The sequence below is a fragment of the Carcharhinus amblyrhynchos genome, unplaced genomic scaffold, assembly GCF_965287045.1.
Source record: "Carcharhinus amblyrhynchos unplaced genomic scaffold, sCarAmb.v2.hapA scaffold_43, whole genome shotgun sequence".
NCBI lineage: Eukaryota > Metazoa > Chordata > Chondrichthyes > Carcharhiniformes > Carcharhinidae > Carcharhinus > Carcharhinus amblyrhynchos.
In genome coordinates this window covers 3,064,694-3,088,097 of record NW_027649784.1, presented here as the reverse complement: position 1 = coordinate 3,088,097, position 23,404 = coordinate 3,064,694, and the positions used below count along the sequence as shown (strand labels likewise).

At 47.4% G+C, this 23,404-nt stretch overlaps 1 protein-coding gene and 1 long non-coding RNA gene across 3 annotated transcripts in view; one reads left to right on the top strand and one right to left on the bottom strand.

Annotated features, from left to right (window-relative positions):
• LOC145337125 (uncharacterized) overlaps positions 1 to 6,780 on the bottom strand; it is a 32,805-nt gene extending 26,025 nt beyond the window's left edge. For both annotated transcript variants that reach the window (XR_013885312.1, XR_013885313.1), the window contains exon 1: positions 6,619 to 6,780. This is a non-coding gene — a long non-coding RNA (uncharacterized LOC145337125). The remainder of the gene's footprint in view (positions 1 to 6,618) is intronic.
• Positions 6,291 to 15,885, top strand: LOC145337124 (eukaryotic initiation factor 4A-I-like). Its single transcript, XM_080181891.1, has 11 exons — positions 6,291 to 6,408; positions 9,079 to 9,130; positions 10,442 to 10,574; positions 11,062 to 11,201; positions 11,469 to 11,637; positions 12,497 to 12,606; positions 13,135 to 13,278; positions 13,579 to 13,716; positions 14,038 to 14,127; positions 14,608 to 14,687; positions 14,784 to 15,885. Exons 1-11 carry the CDS (start codon positions 6,383 to 6,385, stop codon positions 14,926 to 14,928), a joined length of 1,227 nt encoding a protein of 408 aa, XP_080038017.1. The 5' UTR covers positions 6,291 to 6,382; the 3' UTR covers positions 14,929 to 15,885.
• Positions 15,886 to 23,404: the final 7,519 nt, after the last annotated feature.

Sequence of the window (23,404 nt, the reverse complement as noted above, 5' to 3'; positions counted from 1 at the left end):
TTGGATATCAGGGAGTGCACAGAATGATTCAATAGAATCTATAACAGAGAAACAGCATTTTGACCTTTCTACCTCTCGTGACCTTCTCCATCCCGCACCACACTCCCTTCCCCATTTCCCTCTATTCCTATCTCCCTCACGCATCAAACTTCAGCTCTGCATCTGAGGTGAATGACTTCCTGTGTTCTCCCTGTGGCTGTGTGGATTTCCTCCCACACTCCAAAGATGTGTAGCTTAGGTGGATGGCTGTGCTAAATTGCCCCTTAGTGTCCAAAGATGTGCAAATTAGATTGATTGGCCAACTTAAATTGCCCGTTAGTGTAGGTTAGATGGATTAACTAGGAAATGTGTGGGGTTATGGGGATAGAGTGGGGAGAGGGCCTGGGTGAGATACTGTCGGAGAATTGGTGCAGATTTAATGGGCCAATTTGCCTCTTCCTGCACTGTTGGGATTCTCTATGGAGGATGTATGCAGACAATGGAGAACATAAGAAATAGGAACAGGAGTAGGCCATCTAGCCCTTCGAGCCCGCCCCGCCATTCAATAAGATCATGGCTGATCTGAAGTGGATCAGTTCCACTTTCCCGCTCTCTCCCCATAACCCTTAATTCCCTTGTCTGTCAAAAACCTATCTACCCGTGACTTAAATATATTTAGCGAGGTAGCCCATCAGCAAACTTCTTCACCCTACACTCAGCCCCCTCCTCCAGGTCATCTATATAAATGGTAAATAGCTGAGGCCCCAGCACCGATCCCTGCGGCACTCCACTAGTCACCAACCGCCAATCAGAATAGCACCCATTGATACCAACTCTCTGCCTCCTATTAGACAACCAATCCTTGATCCACGCTAACACCTTACGCCCAACTCCACACACCCTAACCTTCTGAAGCAACCTTTTGTGAGGCACCTTATCAAACGCCTTTTGAAAATCTAGAAACACCACATCCACCGGTTCCCCTCTGTCTACCGCACTAGTCACATCCTCATAGAAATCCAATAAATTCGTCAAACCAAAATGAACCAATTGTCAGAATGCCTTGGGAATGAACATTACTGAAACAAGTTCTGATCAAATATGAAATGTTATGTTATTTCTATCATAAGAAATAGCAGTAGGCCATTTGGCCCTTCAAGCCTGGTCTGCTATGCAATAAGATCCTGGCTGACTTGCTATCTCAACACCATCTTTCTGCATAAAATTAACATCCATTGTTTCCTGGGATCCCAAAATCCATCAGCCTCAACCAGTGACCATTCACAGCACTCTGGGATAGACAAACTCTATCAATCTCAGCCAGTGACCATCCACAGCACCCTGGGGCAGGCAACTCCAAAGATTCAGAATTTTTCAACTTAGTCCACTCCCCCTCTTTCTTTGTTAAAAGTTTATTTACTAGTCACAAGTAAGGCTTACATTAACATTGCAATAAAGTTACTGTGAAATTCCCCTAGTCGCCTCACTTCAGCACCTGTTTGGGTCAATGCACCCTAACCAGCACGTCTTTCAGACTGTGGGAGGAAACTGGAGCACCCGAAGGAAACCCACACAGATACGTGGAGAATGTACAAACTCCACACAGACAGTAACCCAAGCCGGGAATCAAACCCGGGTCCCTGGCTCTGTGAGGCAGCAGTGCTAACCACTGTGCTGCCCACATCCTGGGACTGTGACCCCTAGTTCGAGACTCACCAGCCAAGGGGAAACAGCATCCTAGCATTCACCCCATCAAAAACAAATTGTTATGCCTGCTGCCAAATGGGAAAATGCTGGAAATACTCAGCAGCGCTAAGCATCTGTGGAGAGAGAGTTAACCTTGGGGCTGAAGAATATAAAAGATATATTTGCATTGGAGGCAGTACAGTGGAGTGGAGTAGATTATCCCTGCATGTGGGGTTGTGCTACAGTGAGAGACTGAATGAATTGGGTTTATATTCTCTGGGGTTTAGAAAAACAGGAAGCGATCTCATTGGAACTGAGGGGGAATTGCTTGCCTCTATCCTTGCCCCCTCCGTTTTCAATAGTTTTATATCTGGCAAAGAAAAACGCTCAAAGGAAATGAGTGAGGTGGAAGACATAATGACCCAGTTCTTATTCCCGGTCTCGCCACCCCAATGTTTGCAGACCAGGCTGTGCAGGCTAAGTTTCTTATTCATTAAGCATTGATTGTCCATCCTTAACTGCCCTCCACATCAGAGCACTTGCTGTGGATCTGGAGTTACATGTAGGCCAGGCCATGTAAGGATGGCAGTGAACCAGATCGATCTTTAATGACAATCAACAATGCTTTCATGGTCATCATTAGACTTTTAATTCCAGATTTTTATCACCATCTGCCATGCCAACTATTCCCCTCAGTTGAAGGGTCAGTCACAAGGGGACATAGGTTCAAGGTGAGGGGCAGGCGGTTTAGGGGGAAATGTGAGGAAAAGCTTTTTTAACCCAGAGGGTGGTGACAGTCTGGAACGCACTGCCTGGGGGGGTGGTGGAGGTGGGTTGCCTCACATCCTTGAACAAGTATCTGGATGAGTACTTGGTGCATCATGATATTCAGGGCTATGGGCCAAGTGCTGGCAGATGGGATTAAATGCGAGTTCAGGTGTTTCTAATGTGTTGGTGCAGATTCAATGGGCTGAAGGGCCTTTTCTGGGCTGTATGATTCTATGGCAGGATTGATTATTAGTCCAGTGACAATACCACTGTGCCACCTCCTCCTGCAGTGATAGGATGGCCTAACCCTGCTCCTAAGGTTCCAGAAAGAACATGCAGCACGATGGCAGCACCGTTGCCTCACAGCACCACGGACCCAGGTTCGATTCTGGCCTTGGGTGACTGTGTGGAGTTTGCACATTCTCCCCGTGTCTGCATAGGTTTCCTCCCATGAAACAAAAGTGTGCAAATAAAAACAAAATACTGCGGATCCTGGAATCTGAAACAAAAACAGAAAATGCTGGAGAGATTAGAGCCAATGTTTCAAATCTGGACGACAATTAGGCGGATTGGCCACGCTAAATTACTCCTTAGTGTCCCAAGATGTGCAGGTTCGGTGGATTGGCCATGCTAAATTGCCCCCAAAATGTGCAGGTTAGGGGGTTGGCCATGCTAAATTGCCCTTTCATGTCCCAAAATGTGCAGGTTAGGGGGATTAGTTACACAAAAATGCCCCTTAGTGACCCAAGATGCGCAGGGTAGGGGGATTAGCTGGTTGAAGGTGTGGGGTTATGTGGATAGGCCTAGGTAAGATGGTCTGTCGCAGACTCAATGGGCCAAATGACCTCTTTCTGCTCTGTAGGGATTCTATGATTCTGTGACCCCACACATTTACCCCACTAATCCACCTAACCTGCACATCTTTGGACTATGGAAAGAAACCGGAGCATTCAGAGGAAACCCACGCAGACAAGGGGAGAACATGCAAACTCCACACAGAGTCAATATATGCCAGAATTAGATTCGGATCCCTGGTATTGTGAGGCAGCAGTGCTAACTACTGTGCCACTTGTATAGATATATTTCTGATGAAACAATGTATTAAAGGGATAAGGGAAACAGGTGGATTCGAAACTACGAAGAGATCAGCCATGATCTGATTGAATGGAGGAGCCAGCTCAAAGGGTTGAGTTGCCTACTTCTGCTCCTAATTCCCATCAACTTGGTTATAGGGATAGGGCTTGGGTAAGATGCTCTGTCAGAGAGTCGGTGAAGGCTCAATGGGCCAAATAGCCTCCTTCTGCACTGTAGGGATTCAGTGAATCCATTTAAGGTCCTGATGCTCTTTTTAAACAAAAAATTCCCCTTTATCCAGGGTTGCAAAGAGGAACCTGAGCACTGGAGGTTGCTCTGGAGGGTTGACTTGCAATTCCTGGGGTGGGGAGAGAAAGTTCATAAGTTACAGGAGCAGAATTAGGCCATTTGGCCCATCGAGTCCACTCTGCCATTCAATCATAGCTGATATGCTCCTCATCCCCACTCTCCTGCCTTCTCTCCACAACCTTTCAACCCCCATTCCCAATTAAAAATCTGCTCCTTAAATTTACTCACTGTCCCAGCATCCACCGCACTTTTGGGGGAGCACATTCCACAGATTCACAACCCTTTGGGAGAAGTAGTTTCTCCTCAACTCTGTTTTAAATTTGCTGCTCCTCAGACTGTGACCTCTTGTCCTAGAATGCCCCACAAGAGGAAGCATCCGCTCCACGTCCACTTCAATCCATGATCTTTGAGCATCTTGTATACCTCAATTTGATCTCCCAGGGGCAGCATGTGACACAATGGTTGGCTCTGCTGCCTCACAGCGCCCTGGGTTCGATTCCTGGCTCGGGTCACTGTCTGTGTGGAGTCTGCACATTCTCCCCATGTCTGCATGGGTTTCCTCCCACAGTCCAAAGATGTGCAGATTAGGTGGATTAGCCATGGTAAATTGCCCCTTAGAGTCAGGGAGACTAGCTAGAGTAAATCCGTGGGGTTATGGGAATAGGGTCTGGGTGGAATCGGTGCAGACTCGATGAACTGAAATGGTCTCCTTCTGCACTGTAGGATTCTATGATTTCCCCTCATTCTTCTAAATTCCAGAGAGAATAGACCTGAACTATATGACCAAAAGACATTGGAGCTGAAACAGGCCATTTTCTCATCCCGATTCTCCTGCCTTTTCCCCCATAACCCCTGATTCCCTTATTAATCAAGAACCTATCTACCTCTATATAAAAGCAAATTACTGTGGATGCTGGAATCTGAAACCAAAAGAAAACATGCTGGAAAATCTCAGCAGATCTGACAGCATCTGTAAGGTGAGAAAAGAGCTGATGTTTCGAGTCCAAACGACCCTTTGTCAAAGCTCTGTCTGTTGATCACTGTCTTAAAGACACTCAATGACCTGCCTCCACAGCCTTCTGCGACAAAGAGTTCCACAGATTCATCACTTGCTGGCTGAAGAAATTCCTCCTCATTCTCTGTTTTAAAGGATCGTCCCTTTAGCCTGAGGTTGTGTCCTCTGGTTCTAGTTTTTCCGACGAGTGGAAACATCCTCTCCACATCCACTTGGTCCAGGCCTCGCAGTATCCTGTAAGTTTCGATAAGATCCCCTCATCATCCTTCTAAACTCCAGAGCCTGAGTATAGGCCTATATTCTCTGGAATTTAGAAGAATGAGGGGAAATCATAAAATCATAGAAACCCTAGAGTACAGAAAGAGGCCATTCAGCCCATTGAGTCTACACCAACCACAATCCCTCCCAAGCCCTATCCCCATATCGCTACAAATTTTACCCACTGATCCCTCTAACCTACGCATCTCAGGACACTAAGCGACAATTTTAACATGGCCAATCAGCCTAACCTACACATCTTTGGACTGTGGGAGGAAACCAGGGCACCTGGAGAAAATCCACGCAGACATGGGGAGATCATGCAAGCTCCACACAGACAGTGATCCAAGCCGGGAATCAAACCCAGGTCCCTGGAGCTGCGAAGCAGCAGTGCTACTGTGCTGCCCAAATAGAATCCTACAGTGCAGAAGGAGGCCATTCAGCCTGTTGAGTCTGCATCATTCCTCATAGCTCAAGCTCTTCATTCCTGGGATCGTTAATCAAGAACCTATCTATTTCTGTCTTAAAGACACTGTTCAGTCTGGAAAGGTGTGGATGTGGGTGAGAATGACCACCCCTATATGCTACCCCTCCCTTAAGCAAAGGAGACCAAAAATGTGGCTGCCTCTTGTATACGTATGTGTGTGTGTGTGGTTCAATTGCTGGGCCTGGGATTTTGGGGGCTGGCACTCCTTTGTCTGATGAATGAATAGGACTTTGTCAGACAGAAAGAAAGAGAGAGATCTCCCCCAGACACGTGGTCTCCTAGACTGGGACTACCCATTTAATCCTTCTAATCATGTGCTAATGGGAGGGGGGGATAAAATAAAGTCTTCCCTACAAAAGATAAGGCTGAACTTTCCATTTCCATCCCCCCCTCCTCCTCCTTTAAGCAAATAAAATGTACCTTAATTAAAAAAAACAGCCAAAGACACACATTGCTGAGGGAATGTTGCAAGAGGCCGGAAGCGATGGGCGGGGCCTGATGTCTCAACCAAGCTTGGAGCGTGTGGGGGGGAGGAGGGGGCGGGGACGCGATGACGCAACAGGAGGGCGGGACTAAAGTGCGGTGGACCAATGGGAGGCGGGGGAGGCGCCTGAGTGACGGGAGGCAGCGGCCAATGGGCGGCGGGCCAGCAGGCTAGGCTGCGCCGGCCGGCCGCCTATAAGAGGGGGCGCAAGTGGTGCGACGAGTCTCTCTCTCGGCCGTGTGCGGCACAGCTCGGAGGTACACAGCGGGACGGACGGTCGCAACCTTTACTATAATTTAAAAACACACAAAAACAAAAAAAAATGTCAGAAGACGGCGCGGAGTACAGGTAATAGGAAAGAGAAAAGGGAAGGGGAGAGAGAAAATCGGGACTTCCATTCATTAAAAATGTCGGTGAAGGGAGTCATGGCACAAAATGGCCGGCGCGTGTGTGGGAAGGGAAGAAGAAAGCGAGGAGTTTTTTTTCCATGGAGGGTCCTATCAGAATTAGCAACGGGCTTTTTCTCTCTGTAAAGGGTTAGGAGATTGATGTCCTTACCGCGGCGGGGTGGTGTGTTTTTCTTCCTCTCTGGTCGGCCGCGGTGAGGAGGAGAGGCGGCCGCTCGGTTGATGGCGACTGACGGTTGCCCAGCGGCTAACGGTCACTTTTCAAACGGCGTTCGAAAATGGAACGTTGGGCCCCGGCGCGCGGCGCAGGGATTGTGTTTGGTTGGGTGGGGGGGGGGGAAACTTGTTTCAAAATGGCGGATGGCCGCTTCCATCCTTACCCCGGGAGGGGTAGATGATTTCAGGCCCCCACCCCGGCCTCGGCGATGCTACATTTAAGTAGTGGGGGGGGGGTGGCGAGAGAGGAAACGAGCCGGCCGGCTTCTTGCCGCCCCCCCCCCCCCCAATCCTCAACGCGCTTGCGCGGGCCGGCTTCTTCCCCTTCTCTGCGCCTGCGCGAGCCGTCTCACTGGGAGGTGGGATCTCGCCGCGCAGGCGCCATTCCGCCGCTGCGCAACTGGCTTTGCGCAGCCGGGGGCCGCATGGCACGGCGGGCTGCGCATGCGCGCCTAAACTTCCTCATTTCCCCCTTGACCTGTACAGAGGGAGGGGTCCCTTCCTCATTCTTTCAACCCCCCTCCCCCAAAATGGTCTGGAAGGAGGGACTCTTTCTCATTCTCTTTCCCCCATTGACTTGTTTAGAAAGATCTTATTCTCTCCCCCTCCATCAATTCTCCTGTATAGAGGGACAGAGATGTGGGTTCTTTCCCCCATTTGATCTGTATAGGGGACCTCCTCATTCTCTATCCCCCAAAGCCCCATTATCCTATATAGGGGATGGGGGGGGGCAGGGAAATCATTGGATGGGAATCTAGAGGGCTACTGTCACCTAGAAAGGGTGGTGGGGGTGACAGTACTTGGCACTGCTGCCTCCCAGGGAGAAGTCTCGTAATGCCAAAGAACAAAGACAACCTGGGAAACAGGCCCTTCAGCCCAATGAGCCTGCACCACCATTTTAATATTACCAGTCCACCCATGACCCTTATCCTTTGTTTTTATGGCAATCCACATTGAGGGAAAACTAATTTAGGGACAATTTATTACTTCCAGTCAGACTAATAGCACGTCTTTGGGGTGTGGGAGGAAACCAGAGCACCTGGAGAAAACCCAAGCAAGCATGGGGAGAATGTGCAAACTCCCACAGACACTGGCCCAAATCCATGTGTCTGTACAGCAAACAGTGATAGTCACTGAGCTGTTGTGTTGCCCAGCATCTGGTCCAGTTTAAGTGCACACTAATGACATGAAGCACTAGGCCAGCTTAATTTCCAACAGGTTTATTTGGTGGCAAATGTCACTAGTTTTTAGGACTCTGCCCCTTTGTCAGGTGAATTCTGATCACACAGGGCATATAGAGGCACACACTCAATTTACAGAATGCTGATTGGAATGATTAGAATCAGTATTCTGTAAACTGTCTTTATATGCCTTGTTTGTGGTTCCCCACTCTCCTGACAAAGGAGCAGAGCCCCAAAAGCTAGTGGTGTTTGCTACCAAATAAACAAAGCCTTTGGACTTTAACCTGGTGTTGAGACATCTTACTGTGCTTACCCCAGTCCAATGCTGGCATCTCCTCATCATGCCTCCCAGGATCCCAGGTTCAATTCCTGGCTTGGGTCCCTGCCTGCATGTTCTCCCTGTCTCTGGGTTTCCTCCCACCATCCAAAGATGGGGGGGATTGGCCATGCTAAATTATCCCTTAGTGTCTGGGGGTACAAGTGTGGGTAAATGTGCCTATGGGCATTGGGCCTGGGTGGAATTGTGGGTGGTGCAAATGTGATGGACCAAATGGCCTCCTTTTGCAATGTAGATTCTGAGGTGAGGCTTAAGACATCTGATGAGATGGGGATGTGAGGGTGCAAATCGGTAGGGGGTGAAGCTGGAAATGAGACTGAAGGACCCTCCTCCATTGGCAATATGGGGAGGGGATCATGGGTGTAAATGAGGTTTGAGGGACCCTCTCCTCTACCCCCCCCCCAAAAAAAATTAGGAATGAACAGTGGCTGGGAGTGGGGAGAAGGGGGGTGATGGTATGAAGGTGACAGGTGCTCCAGTTAAATGGGGGGGTGCAATGGGCAGATTTTGGTAATGGGTTGAAAGATGATGGGTATGAGGAGCATATCAGCTGTGAGCTGGAGATTTTAGGCCCAGTGAGACTAATGGTCTTAGGCGATGACTTTTTAAGCAAATCAGGAATAGCGATGGACCAATTTCTCTTTGCTCAGGGTTTGGGTCTCTGCACTGAGTGCCAGTTGTTTGATAACATTGTCTTGTCTGATTGTTTGCCAGCCTCTCTTGCAAGAGAAGAGAGTGGGAGTTGAGCTGCTGCTATGTGTTGATGACTAATGTTCCTTTTGAACACTGCAGCAAGCCCTGTAACTCTGCAGCCTAATGCGCCATCTCCTTCTGTCAGACTGTGTATTTCAACCCTTTTTTTACTTTTTTTGTATAGATCTAATGATCATGGCTGCCCTGACGGAATGGAACCCGAAGGGGTTATTGAGGTGAGTAAGCTGAGGCCATGGCTGTGTTGAACTCATTAGAAACTAACAATGTTCTGGCGACGAGTCATCCAGACTCAAAACATTCGCTCTATTCTCTCCCCACAGATGCTATCAGACCTGCTGAGATTTTCCAGCATTTTGTTTAATTCCAGCATCCACAGTATTTTGCTTTTCCCTAATGTGTGTTCTTACACCCCTCCCAATATCAAGTGGACTAGTCAGTGGCCATCAAACAGCTTCTAATTACATTCTGTGCTGCCCAGGACTTTGGCTCTATCCCCAGTCAGTGGAAAAGATGATATTTTTGATATGGTATCATGTCTTAATCTGATTTGGGGTATAATGATCAACCATATTCATCCCAGTACGTTCTGATCGTGAATCAATACTGGTTCATGCTATGGAGACAAGGAGCTGCAGGAGAACATCCATGCACACATGTTGCCCTAAATACCAATCGGAATACTCTGGAAAAACTTTTCAAAGAACCAGGGAAGGTTTAAGAACATAAGAAATAGGAGCAGGAGTAGGCCATCTAGCCCTTTGAGCCTGCCCTGCCATTCAATAAGATCATGGCTGATCTGAAGTGGATCAGTTCCACTTTCCCACCCTTGCCTACCAAAAATCTATCTACCCGTGTCTTAAATATATTTAGCGAGGTAGCCTCCACCATTTCAATGGGCAGAGAATTCCAGAGATTCACCACCCTTTGAGTGAAGAAGTTCCTCCTCAACTCTGTTCTAAACTGTCCCCCCCTTACCTTGAGGCTGTGCCCTGTAGTCCTGCTGTCCTTTCTGAGCGGGAAGAATTGCTCTACCTCTACCCTATCCATCCCATTCATCATCTTATACATCTCTATAAGATCCCCCCTCATCCTTCTAAACTCCCACAAGTACAAGCCCAGTCTATTCAGCCTCTCTTCATAGTCCAACCCCCTCATCTCTGGTATCAGCCTGGTGAACCTCCTCTGCACTCCCTCCAAGGCCAAAATATCCTTGCGCAAGTGCGGTGCCAAAACTGCACACAGTACTCCAGCTGCAGCCTCAGCAGTGCCCTGTACAGTTGCAGCAAGACCTCCCTGCTTTTATATTCTATCCCCCTCACTATAAAGACCAGCATCCCTTTTGCCTTCTTGATCACCTGCTGCACCTGCAGGCTGGGTTTTTGCGACTCATGCACAAGGACCCCCAGGTCCCTCTGCATCGTAGCATGCTGCAGCTTTTTGCCCTTTTAAATAGTAATTCCTCCTACTATTATTCCTGCCTTACTATCCTTTCCATGACCTTTGAAAATGCTTGTTTGGTTTTGCAGAGCAACTGGACTGAGATTGTGGATAATTTTGATGACATGAATCTCCGGGAAAACCTGCTCCGTGGAATCTACGCCTATGGTTTTGAAAAGCCATCTGCTATCCAGCAGCGAGCCATTCTTCCCTGCATCAGGGGTAAGAGTTACACTGGGTGATGAGAACAAACCTGCCACAAAGGCAGGTTTAGGGGCGAAGTGTAAAGCGCAATTTGGTAATGGCTAGCAGAGTGATGTTAAAAACAGCTGACTCATGGTAATACACACAAGCATGGCTTCTCATAAGGTAAAATTCTACTCAGAAATGTATGTAACACTGACACTGTCATGTTTTGAGTTATCCCCAATCATTGGGCAAAGGGGTACCTTTTGTGGTACTGCCTTATATCTGATTTGGGGGATAATAACTAACCCATTTTTATCCCAGTCTATTCTCTGTGAATTGATACTGGTTCATGCAGTGGGCACAAGGTATTTTATCAATAGTAACCTGAGTGGAGCACCCAGACTCTCTACGATTGTAAATGGTAGTTTTGTATCAGTCTGACAGATGTTGGAGTTGCATGTGTAGGTGGGTGGCTGTCTGGTTCTGCTTCTGTTGACTGACAACCTTCTCCTCCTCCTAGAGTATGATGTCATTGCCCAGGCACAGTCAGGGACGGGTAAAACTGCCACGTTTGCCATTTCTATCTTGCAGCAGCTAGATGTAGGCCTGAAGGAGACACAGGCCTTGGTGTTGGCCCCAACTCGGGAGCTGGCTCTGCAGGTAAGGTGGCTTTACTGTTTTCTCTGCCTTTTGTTTTTGAAGATGGCTTCTGTGCTTAACTGGCTGTAAATTGGTTCACAGTTAATTCCTCCATTTGCAATTGCTGTTGATTTTTGCTTTATAAAAGAGCTCTTTGCATGTGCCTGGTTGCAGCTTCATAGCACTCCCAATGTAGAGTGGCTTGGCTGGCTTGCCATTCAGTCTGGGATTGTTGATGGATTTGCAGCCTCCTGGGGTAACATTCTTGGTTTTTCCCCCTTTTTTTAGATTCAGAAGGTCATTGTAGCTTTGGGAGATTACATGGGTGGAACTTGCTTCTCCTGTATTGGTGGCACCAGCATCCGGTCAGACATGCAGAAGTTTCAGCTGGAGGCCCCGCATATTGTGGTTGGAACCCCAGGCCGTGTGTTTGACATGATGAACCGGCAGCATCTGTGTAAGTACATGGCAGGAACAGCTTGGGAGCTTAGGGACAAGTCAGGTAGATTTCACACTGATGAAAGAAAATCCATATCATTTGCACATCCTGCAATACAAAAACAATCTGTTACTTTAATAACAACACCCACAAAACTCTGCATTTGTGGAGTGATGAGAGCCAACTGTTTGAGTTCAATATTCATAGAATCTGTACAGCGCAGAAGAGGCCATTTGGCTCATTGAGTCCGCACCAATTCTCTCAACAGCCTGCCTTACCCAGGCCCTTTCCCTATAACCCCACACATGGCCTATCAACCTGACCTGCACACCTTGGGACTGGGAGAATGTACAAACTCTATAGTCACCCATATTAATCTTCTTGACACAACTTTCTTGCTTTGCCAAATCTACTTCCAGAATTTTGTTTCATTCCAGCACCTGCTAGAACCTGCATCTGAATTTTGCATTTATTTTAATGAGTTTATATCATTAAATAATACCCCCACCACCACCAAGCAACTGATCTGTTTGTATTTGGCTGTAGGTTGCATGCTGGATTAGGATCAGATTAGTACCATGTTTTCAACAGTAGCACTGTCTTGCACATGAATGTGACACCTTTTTCTCCTGTAGAACAGTTTCCACCCTGGGCCTGGCTGTGTCAGTGAGGCTCTAGAACAGTCTCCACCCTGTTCTTAACTGGGTCAGTCAGAGTCTAGAATGGTCCCTCCCTGTGCCTGGCTGCATCAATGGGGCTCTTCAATAGTCTTCACCCTGTGCTTGGCTGGGTCAGGGTCTAGACCAGGGCAGCATTATTGTTAACTGGGTGCTTTCACTAAACAGATTACGTTTCTAAGAAACAAACTTTGTTTTAGCTACAAGGTACATCAAGATGTTTGTTTTGGACGAAGCAGATGAAATGTTGAGCAGAGGGTTCAAAGACCAAATCTATGAAATATTCCAGAAACTCAACACTTCCATTCAGGTACATCATTCTGTCACTTGCTACAACAAGTAATCCCCATTTGTGGGCCAGCTGTATGGTTTAATCAAATTTCACTAGTTAAGAACAGATCTTAGCATTTATCAATGTAGTAACTGATATAATTGACCCCCTCGGTTGGTCCATTCAAAGTAAAATCTTGTGCATGTTAAGCTGAGGAACTTGTGTTTTAGGGGAAAAGTGAACCATGGATTTCAAGTTGGAACATCACAAAAGTGGATGGGGGTGCTATCATTGCTCATCCTGGTTCCAGCAGAGCCCTGCCTTAGGTGGTGTTGTCCTGCACAAGCATCCTACTGCAGCCAGGAACTTTGGTTGAGTCTGGAGTTCTTGGCAATGACTGTGGGATTTGTTGGGACATAGATGAATTCCCCACACACATCGACTCAGGAGAAGCGGACCTCTTTCTTAATGTCCAGTGCTTTTGCCTGTAGATGTGGTGGCACAGTCTCTCTGGTCTCCCCTCTGTTCAGACAGATGGGTCTCATTTACTTCTCCTTATTAAAACAGGTGGTTCTGTTATCTGCCACCATGCCTTCTGATGTGTTGGAAGTGACAAAGAAGTTCATGCGTGATCCGATACGTATCCTGGTGAAAAAGGAAGAGCTGACGTTAGAGGGAATCAGGCAGTTCTACATTAATGTGGAGCGAGAGGTGAGTGACGTGGATACTCTGGCCAAATTTGCCTTCTGCTTCACAGCTGAGGAGGAGATAATGTGACAATTCTGCTCCGCTAAGCGGCTTGGTGTCGAAGGAGATTTGTTTCCATGTGGATTGTGTGCTACAGTGGGATGCTGGCTCTGAGTCTGCTGTCCATTGTGGATTACAGCTTGTGGTTTTACACTGATGGGGTTGACAGAGTTATCCAAATGGCAGAGAACATGGTCTTGTCCTGGGGCTCTGCTGATATTGATGCTGTGTGCTTAAAGCATCTTGTTGTTTGCTTGTCCCTAGGAGTGGAAACTGGATACCCTGTGTGATCTGTACGAAACGCTCACCATCACTCAGGCTGTTATATTCATCAACACACGGAGGAAAGTGGATTGGCTGACAGAGAAGATGCTTGCGCGAGATTTCACTGTCTCTGCTCTGGTGAGGTTCAGTGCAATGTTTCACTTTACCCTGTTGTTTTCCAGCGTTGACATGGCCAACTCCTACTTGTAACAATCTTCCTGGCAGCATCAGTCTCCTGGTCTGGTTACTTTTGTGATCTCCCTTTGAACATATAGAAAATTACAGCCCAGGAACAGGCCTGCATCAACTGTGCCATCTGAACTCAAACCCCCTACCCTTCTGAGGACCATATCTCTCTTCCCATCCTATTCATGGATTTGTCATGGTGGTTACTGAGGCAGGTTGGCTACAGGCATCAGTCTGAGTTGTAAAACTGATGGATTCTGTCTCTTTTTACAGCACGGTGATATGGAGCAGAAGGAGCGGGATCTCATCATGAGAGAGTTCCGATCTGGGTCCAGCCGTGTTCTCATTACTACTGACTTGTTGGTGAGTTGGGGCATTTAATCTGGGCTTGTGGCAGTTTAGGAATGGGAACATGGATGTAGCAAAACCTGATCTTGTGATGGGACTCTTATGAAAATATTGTTCCAGAGAACCCCTAGTTTATCCATAAAGATCAATGTGTGCTTTTTGGATTCTGGTTTTCTGGTAGAATAGTGAACTGCACTCCACTGTGAATTCTGGATTGACCCAAATTCACAACTAAAATGCAGTTAACAATTTTAATCTGCCTGCAGTGTCATCAGGTGAGATGGGTCCCTGAGCAGTTTAAAATTGGAACTTTTTGTTGGCCTGACCCTTTGAGGCAGAATTTGTACCCAAGCTGTGACCCTTCAAATAGCTGGCATCAACATTTCCCAAGTCATTTAGCAGATATAACTTAACTTATCTGGTGACTGAAATCAGGTCATGGTTGTGAAGTTATTTAGCTTGCTGGTAGCTCTAATGAAGTTGGGTTTCTTCTAGGCTCGTGGAATTGATGTCCAACAGGTATCCCTGGTTATCAACTATGATCTGCCTTCCAACCGGGAGAACTATATTCACAGGTGAGTGGAGAGTCTCATCTTTCCACAGGTAGCCAGCTTATCCGCCATGGTGCAAACACTCACACCTGTTGTGCTCCCTCCTCCCTCTCCCTGCAGAATTGGCCGTGGAGGCCGCTTTGGAAGAAAGGGTGTTGCCATTAACCTAATCACTGAAGAGGACAGACGGACACTGCGTGACATTGAATCGTTCTACAACACTACTGTGGATGAGATGCCAATGAATGTGGCCGATTTGATCTGATTTTTGAGTTTGGTGAAGCTGTTTGAGGCTGTGAATGCTGACTGGTTTACTTGCAATCACAGGTTCATTTCTTTTTAAACTTGGTGTTTGAGTGTCGCCTGGATGCTCAGAACTGATCACTTTGCATAGAACACTGGTGGTCAGCTTCCTCGTCCTTCTCCTTGAAAGGTCCAGACTGGCAATGGGGTGGGGAAAGAGAATACTTATGGGGTCATTAAGAATTCTGGGTAAGTACTTTTTCAGGCCCAGTTGTCTTTTAGATTTAGTAGCATTAGATATTCTTCATCATGTAACCATGTATTTGCGGGCCCGGAAGTATCACAGGTGTTTGCAGTCTGCCAACTATGTGAAGCCAGCTTACTTCAGGATAATGTTTTGGGATTGAGTGGAGTGTGGGATAGCCTTCTTGGGATGTGTGCTTATCACCGGACAGAGATCATGTACAAATCTTGCATTGTCTGTATAGTATTTATTTAAATGCTTTCAATAAATTTGTATTTGTTTACATGCATTGTCCTGGGAATCTTCAATGGTCTTAATAACTTTTGTGCTTTGGAACAGGGCAGGGACTTGGTGTGTGTGTTGGTGGGGGGGGGGGGCTTTTCTCCAGTATCCACAATTCCCCAGAGTGGGGTGGGGGGAACATTGGGTGGGGATAGGGTGATCCTTCTCTTGATGACACCTGTGCAGAGAGCTACTACTCTACCTAACAACAGTGTGGGCTGTGTTTTGTAGCTCCTTGCACTGGTCAGATGAATATGTACCTGGCCTGTGTGTGGGCTTCCCCTCCTGATTATGATCTCCATCCATCTTAGCCAAAGTACAGCAAGTTGTTGAGCTCACCTCATGTTGCTGCAGAGTAGAGTCCTGTGTCTTGTTCTCTCGTGCATCTGGCTTTGGATGTTGCACTTTATAAAAGTCATGTATTATTGAACATTAAACTTGGTAAAAGACTCACCACTGCTGTTTGGTTACATTTATTTTCTCATGATTCTGCTGCTGCTGTTTGAAGTGTTCTTTGTAATGCAGGGTTGGGTTTGGAACAGTGATACTAAACCATGTCACAGCATACTTCCATACAGCAATGAGGCACATCACCTACTTTGTGACATGCTCTATGACAAAATTTTGGTGGCTAATTCCAACCAGGAGGTGGGAGATCTGTCAGGAATTGGCACATGGCTTGACTGTAATGTCCATCTGGTTTCCACCATAATGCTGACCTGGTTAATGTAATTTTCCAAATCCATGTGAATTAGAGCCTCAGTTTGTTAAAACAGTTCAGAAATTTATCCAGTTCCCACAAGATTTGTTGTTTTGAACTTCTTCACTCAAAGGGTGGTGAATCTCTGGAATTCTGTGCCCGTTGAAGTGGTGGAGGCTGCTTTGCTAAATATATTTAAGATGTGGGTTGATAGGCAAGGGGATTAAGGGTTATGGGGAGAGGGTGGGAATGTGGAACTGAGACATGACAAATCAGCCATGATCTTATTGAATGGCAGGGCAGGCTTGAAGGGCTAGATGGCCACCTCCTGCTCCTAGTTATGTTCTAATCATGTGTTGATTTTCTGCAGATGCTGTGTAACAGTATATGCCATTTTTTTAGCTGTCTCACTCCAAGGTTTTTGCACCTTTTTTTGAGTTTGTGGGACAGCTCCAACTCACATGCATGTGTCAGGTTCTTGGTCAGTGTGCACATGGGGGCCTGAGCTTCAATGGGTGTTTTGAGATCTTAACTGCAAGAGTTGAGATTTGTGGTTGGTTTTAGTCTAATTACATGAATTTAGTAATTTTTAAAATATCTTTCTTGTGGCACGTTAGTTGGGACCTGCTGGATTAGGTTAGGTATTAGTCACAAGTAAGGCTTACATTAACACTGCAATGAAGTTACTATGAAAATCCCCTAGTTAGCACACCTGCACCTGCTTAGGTCAATGCACATAACTCTCCCATCTTTTGGACTGGGTAGTCTCAAATGTGGAGATGCTGGCATTGGAATGGGGTAAGTACAGTACTAGACTCAACACCCAGGTTGAAGTCTGTTTACTTGTTAATCTGAGCTGAGTGTTGCCCCTTCATTAGGACTCAACCTGAAGAAGGGGCAATGCTCTGCAAGCTTGCATTACTAAATAAACCTGTTTAGACTTTTAACCTGGAGTTGAGACTATTTACTGTCCCTGCTGCAGTCAAATGCTAAAACTCCCCTATTTTTTGGACTGAGACAGGACTGAAGCTCTCCTGGAGAAAACATGCAAATTCTACACACTGACCCAAGGCAGGAATTGAACTGGGGTCCCTGCCACTGAGGCAGCAGTGCTAACCACTCACCCTACTGTGCAGTGGTGTCATTGAATCAAGCTTTCCACCATGAAGCAGCCTTCAACCAGACCTTATCAACAGTTTGGGATAGGGCAGTAATCCCTGGTTAAGTTCTATAGCAGACCCTGGATGTCATAGAATCCCTACTGTACAGAGAGGCCATTTGGCTCATTGAGTCTGCACTGACCACACTCCCACCCAGGAACTACCCCCATCTCCCTACACATTTACCCACTAATCCCTGTAACCTGTGCAGTTTAGGACACTGAAGGGCAATTTTAACATAGCCTATCAACCTAACCCACACATCTTTGGACTGTGGGAGGAAACTTACCCAGAGGAAACTCAGACAGACATGAGAATGTGCAAACTCCACACAGTGACCTGAGCTGGGAATCAAACCCAGTCCCTGGTGCTGTGAAGCAGCAGTGCTAACCTACTGTGCTGCCCTGTCTAGAAACACTCAATCCACCTTGGCCTTCTATATATTAATTGCAAACTAGTAACTGAATCAGAGACCCATCTCTATCAAAGATGTTTTTGTAGTGTTACTCAGCCTGCTGTTCAGGTGGAGCCATTTTGTCAATTTGTGTATGTATGAAATGGAAGAGTAACTACTTTTGAACTGGGGATGTTGAAAAGTGAGCATAATGATTTGTGTTCTCAAACCATGGGTTAGGGCAATTGCATTTGGGACACAGGAGGATGTGGAGGTCTGAGGGTGGAAGAAATGTACCAGTCTGCTGATTGATCAAAACAATTCTCAAGCAGAAATTGCTCCGCTAACTGGGTGAAGTAGTGGCGCAATTGAGGTTTATGGTTAGTAGGGAGAGGGAGGAGCGCGGAATCGATATTCCCCAAAGGTAGTGGATGCTGCGCTCAAGTTTTATTAGTCACAAGGTTTACATTTACAGTAACTTCATTGCAGTGTTAAAGACTGGGGGGAGTCTCATTGAACAGTAGAGCAGGCTTGAGGGGCTGAATAGAACATTGCAGTGCAGGCCCTTCAGCCCTCAATGGTTTCACAGGTTGGCACAACAAGCTAAAGTCTATCTAATCTACACTTCCAATATCATCCATATGTTTATCCAATGACCATTTAAACACCCCTGTTGGTGAGTCAACGACTATTGCAGGCTGAGCATTCCACACTTACCACCACCTGCGTAAAGAACCTACCTCCTGTCCTATATCTATTGTTTCTCAATTTAAAGCTATGTCCCCTTGTGTGAGCCATCTCCATCTGAGGAAGAAGGCTCTCAATGTCCACCCTATCTAATCTCTGATCACCTTGTATGCCTCTAAGTCACCTCTTAACCTCTGTTACAAAAACAGCCTCGAGTCCCTCAGCCTTTCCTCACAAGATCTTCCCACCATACCAGGCAACATCCTGGTAAATCTCCTCTGCACCCTTTCTAATCCTTCCTATAATGCGGTTACCAGAACTGTACGCACCAGAGTTTTGTACAGCTAAACTCTCCAAAACTCAATCCCTCTACCAATAAACGCTAAAATGGTCCACAGCATTTCCTATGTTGCAAAGGCCTTAAAACCTCCAGTGCAGGAGGAGGCCATTTGGCCCATTGAATCTGCACTGATAACAATCCTACCCAGGCCCTAACCACTGTCACCCTAATTAGTCTTCCTGACAATAAGGGGCAATTTAGGACAGCCAATCCACCTAACCTGCACATACTTTGATAGTTTGGAGGGAGGGTTGTGGGATAGTGCGAGATGGGCTGTTTAAATTGACAAAATAATGGTGCCAATTGTCCACAAGAATGTCTGATAAAATGGCCATGAGATATGATAGCTGCAACCATAGACGTGTACAATGGTTGAGTGACGATAGATGGCGTAGTTGGCCATTGAAGTGGATAGCGAAGGGACTGGGATGGGGCAATGAAGGCGGTTTCAACAGTGTTGTTGAAGGAGTGACTTTTCTGGGGAAGAATGTCAGGGCTCAGGCAGCAGAATTAGCCTTTTACTAGAGGGGTCAATAAGCAGGGGAAGCTTTTTCACCCAGAGGGTGGTGGGAATCTGGAACTCGCTGCCTGAAAGGAGGGGGGTAGAGGCTTCACAACGTTTACAAAAGGCCACAGAATACAAGGCTGCAGAGTGTGTGCTGGAGAATGAGTAGGTCTTAGCTGGCACAGAGACTGTGGGCTAACGGCTTTGACTAAATGGATCCTGATGCTGAGGAATTAAAATTTAAATAGGCAAGAGGCTGGGATTTGAGAACACTGCAATGCAGTTACTGTGAAAAGCCCACAGTCACCACACTCCAGCACCTGTTCGGGTATACAGAGGGAGAATTTAGCAGGGCCGATACACCTGACCCGCATCTCAGTTGGACTGTGGGAGGAAACCCACTGAGAAGGTCTGGAGTCCACATAGACAGTCACCCACGCAGGGATTCAAACCCAGGTCCCTGGCGCTGTGAAGTAGCGGTGTGAATCCCTGCGCTGACTCGGGATCGCTGCACTAGCAAGAGGGTCAGGGCCAATTGGGCGAAACCTGTCAGAGGGTCAGTGCTGAGGGAGCGCCACACTGTCAGAGGGTCGGTGCTGAGGGAGCGCCGCACTGACAGAGGGTCAGTGCTGAGCGAGCGCCGCACTGTCAGAGGGTCGGTGCTGAGGGAGCGCCGCACTGTCAGAGGGTCGGTGCCGAGGGAGCGCCGCACTGTCAGAGGGTCAGTGCTGAGGGAGCGCCGCACTGTCAGAGGGTCAGTGCTGAGGGAGTGCCGCACTGTCAGAGGGTCAGTGCCGAGGGAGCGCCGCACTGTCAGAGGGTCGGTGCCGAGGGAGTGCCGCACTGTCAGAGGGTCGGTGCTGAGGGAGCGCCGCACCGTCAGAGGGTCAGTGCTGAGGGAGCGCCGCACTGTCAGAGGGTCGGTGCTGAGGGAGTGCCGCACTGTCAGAGGGTCAGTGCTGAGGGAGTGCCGCACCGTCAGAGGGTCAGTGCTGAGGGAGCGCCACCCTGGACAGTCAGTGAGGTGGTGTGGGGGGAGCATCGCACTGCTGATGAGACAAAGATGAATGAAATTTGGATTATTCCAATCTTCGCTTGAGAAGGGAATTCTCTTTCCAGATCACAGCTGCTGCCTTATCGACTGCACAGTTAATGGTCTGGGGACTGGTGCCTCTCACACATCCCTCCCATTCCAGTTAGGGAGGTTTGCTAAATGGAGTTTGAGCTTTGCTCTTTCTTCATCATTGCAAAGCCACCGAGGGATTAAAATGGTTGTGAAACCAATCTGCTGTTATTTGCGCAACAGGCAATGTAACAGGGCTTACTTCATGTCTGTTAATCATTGAATATACTCAAAGCTCAGAACGAAAGTGACCAGCAGCAATAGTCAGTGGCATCAGTTCCTAATAAAATCATCCAGAACAGTGAAGGGCAACCAGTGGGCTGTGTGACCGCAAGACACAGGAGCAGAATGAGGCCACTCGGCCCATCGAGTCTGCTCTACCATTCAATCATGGCTGATATTTTTCTCATCCCCATTCTCCTGCCTTTTCCCCATAACCCCTGATCCCCTTATTAATCAAGAACCTATCTATCTCTGTCTTAGAGACACTCAATGACCCGGCCTCCTCTGTGGCAAAGAGTTCCACAGATTCCCCACCCTCTGGCTGAAGAAATTCCTCCTCATCTCTGTTTTAAAGGATCGTCCCTTTAGCCTGAAACCGGAGGAAACCCACGCCGACACAGGGAGAACGTGCAGGCTCCACGCAGACAGTCAGCCAAGCCAGGAATCGAGCCTGGCAGCAACGCTAAACACTGCCGTAACATGTGACAATAAATCAAATGGTAAAGACGGAAGAGATAGACACAGAGGGAGCGCAGGGCTCTCACAGTCAGTGTTGTGAGTGATCAGCACACACCTCACTTCATTCGCCCTTGGTTTATGTGCAAATCGCTTCAGTCAGACTGGCAGGAAAATATTCTACACGGAAGGAAATCAGTCCTGACGTTTAAAACAGGTGAGGAAAAATCTCGTGTCGCACTGACGCTTCTGATCTGACTCAACTTGTCATGTGCTAGTCATAAGAGCAGAAACTGCATCCTCATCAACTTTCACTCTCAAATCCCCACCATCCAGCCACTCGCACTGAGGGAGGAGCACAGATACTTTGTGCCAGTATGCTTGATCTGATTTTGGCCCAGACTCCACTTTCTACACCTCCCCCCCCTCCCCCCCCACCTGCCGACAGTCAGAATTCTCTCTAAAACAGCCCTGAATATCCCTCAGTCCCCCCACCGCTCTCTGCGGGGGGAGGGGGTCAGAGTTCCACAGGCCTTTGAGAGAGGAGATCCTCTTTACTGCAGTCTTAAATGCTAATCTTTAAACTGTCTCCCCTCGTTTGAGTCTGTCCCATGAAGGGTAACGACCTCTCAGCGTCCACGCTGTGCAGGCCACCCCCCCCCCCCCCCCCCACTGAGGATCTCATCTGTTTCAATAAGATCACCCCTCATTCCTCTAAACTCCAGTCAATACAGGTCATAGAATCCCTACAGTACAGAAGGAGGGGGCCATTCGGCTCAGCGAGTTTATACAGACCACAACTCACCCAGGCTCTATCCCCTTAACCCCCATGTATTTACCCTGCTCATCCCCCTGACACTAAGGGGCAATTTAACATGGTCAGTCCACCTAACCTGCACATCTTTGGACACTAAGGGACAATTTATCATGGCCAATCCACCCTAACCTACACATCTTTGGACACTAAGGGACAATGTAGCACGGCCAATCCCCCTACCTGCACATCTTTGGACACTAAGGGACAATTTAGCATGACCAATCCCCCTAACCTGCACATCTTTGGACACTAAGGGACAATTTAGCATGACCAATCCCCCTAACCTACACATCTTTGGACACTAAGGGGCAATTTATCATGGCCAATCCTCCCTAACCTGCACATCTTTGGACACTAAGGGACAATTTAGCATGACCAATCCCCCTAACCTGCACATCTTTGGACAATAAGGGACAATTTAGCATGGCCAATCCCCCTAACCTGTACATCTTTGGACACTAAGGGACAATTTAGCATGGCCAATCCACCTAACCTAAACATCTTTGGACACTAAGGGACAATTTAGCATGACCAATCCACCTAACCTAAACATCTTTGGACACTAAGGGACAATTTATCATGGCCAATCCACCTAACCTATGCATCTTTGGACTCTAAGGGACAACATAGCACGGCCAATCCCCCTACCTGCATATCTTTGGACACTAAGGGACAATTTAGCATGACCAATCCCCCTAACCTGCACATCTTTGGACACTAAGGGACAATTTAGCATGACCAATCCACCTAACCTGCACATCTTTGGACACTAAGGGACAATTTAGCATGACCAATCCCCCTTACCTGCACATCTTTGGACACTAAGGGACAATTTAGCATGACCAATCCCCCTAACCTGCACATCTTTGGACACTAAGGGACAATTTAGCATGGCCAATCCACCTAACCTGTACATCTTTGGACACTAAGGGACAATTTAGCATGGCCAATCCACCTAACCTACACATCTTTGGACACTAAGGGACAATTTATCATGGCCAATCCCCCTAACCTGCACATCTTTGGACACTAAGGGACAATTTAGCATGGCCAATCCACCTAACCTACACATCTTTGGACACTAAGGGGCAATTTAGCATGGCCAATCCCCCTACCTGCACATCTTTGGACACTAAGGGACAATTTAGCATGACCAATCCCCCTAACCTGCACATCTTTGGACACTAAGGGACAATTTAGCATGACCAATCCCCCTAACCTGCACATCTTTGGACAATAAGGGACAATTTAGCATGGCCAATCCCCCTAACCTGTACATCTTTGGACACTAAGGGACAATTTAGCATGGCCAATCCACCTAACCTACACATCTTTGGACACTAAGGGACAATTTAGCATGACCAATCCACCTAACCTAAACATCTTTGGACACTAAGGGACAATTTATCATGGCCAATCCACCTAACCTATGCATCTTTGGACTCTAAGGGACAACATAGCACGGCCAATCCCCCTACCTGCATATCTTTGGACACTAAGGGACAATTTAGCATGACCAATCCCCCTAACCTGCACATCTTTGGACACTAAGGGACAATTTAGCATGA

Coding starts and splice junctions, on each gene's coding strand:
- LOC145337124 (XM_080181891.1), top strand. CDS start 6,383: ATGTCAGAAGACGGCGCGGAGTACAG. Junction 6,409..9,078: donor GAAGACGGCGCGGAGTACAG/GTAATAGGAAAG, acceptor TTTTTTGTATAG/ATCTAATGATCATGGCTGCC. Junction 14,688..14,783: donor CGGGAGAACTATATTCACAG/GTGAGTGGAGAG, acceptor CTCTCCCTGCAG/AATTGGCCGTGGAGGCCGCT.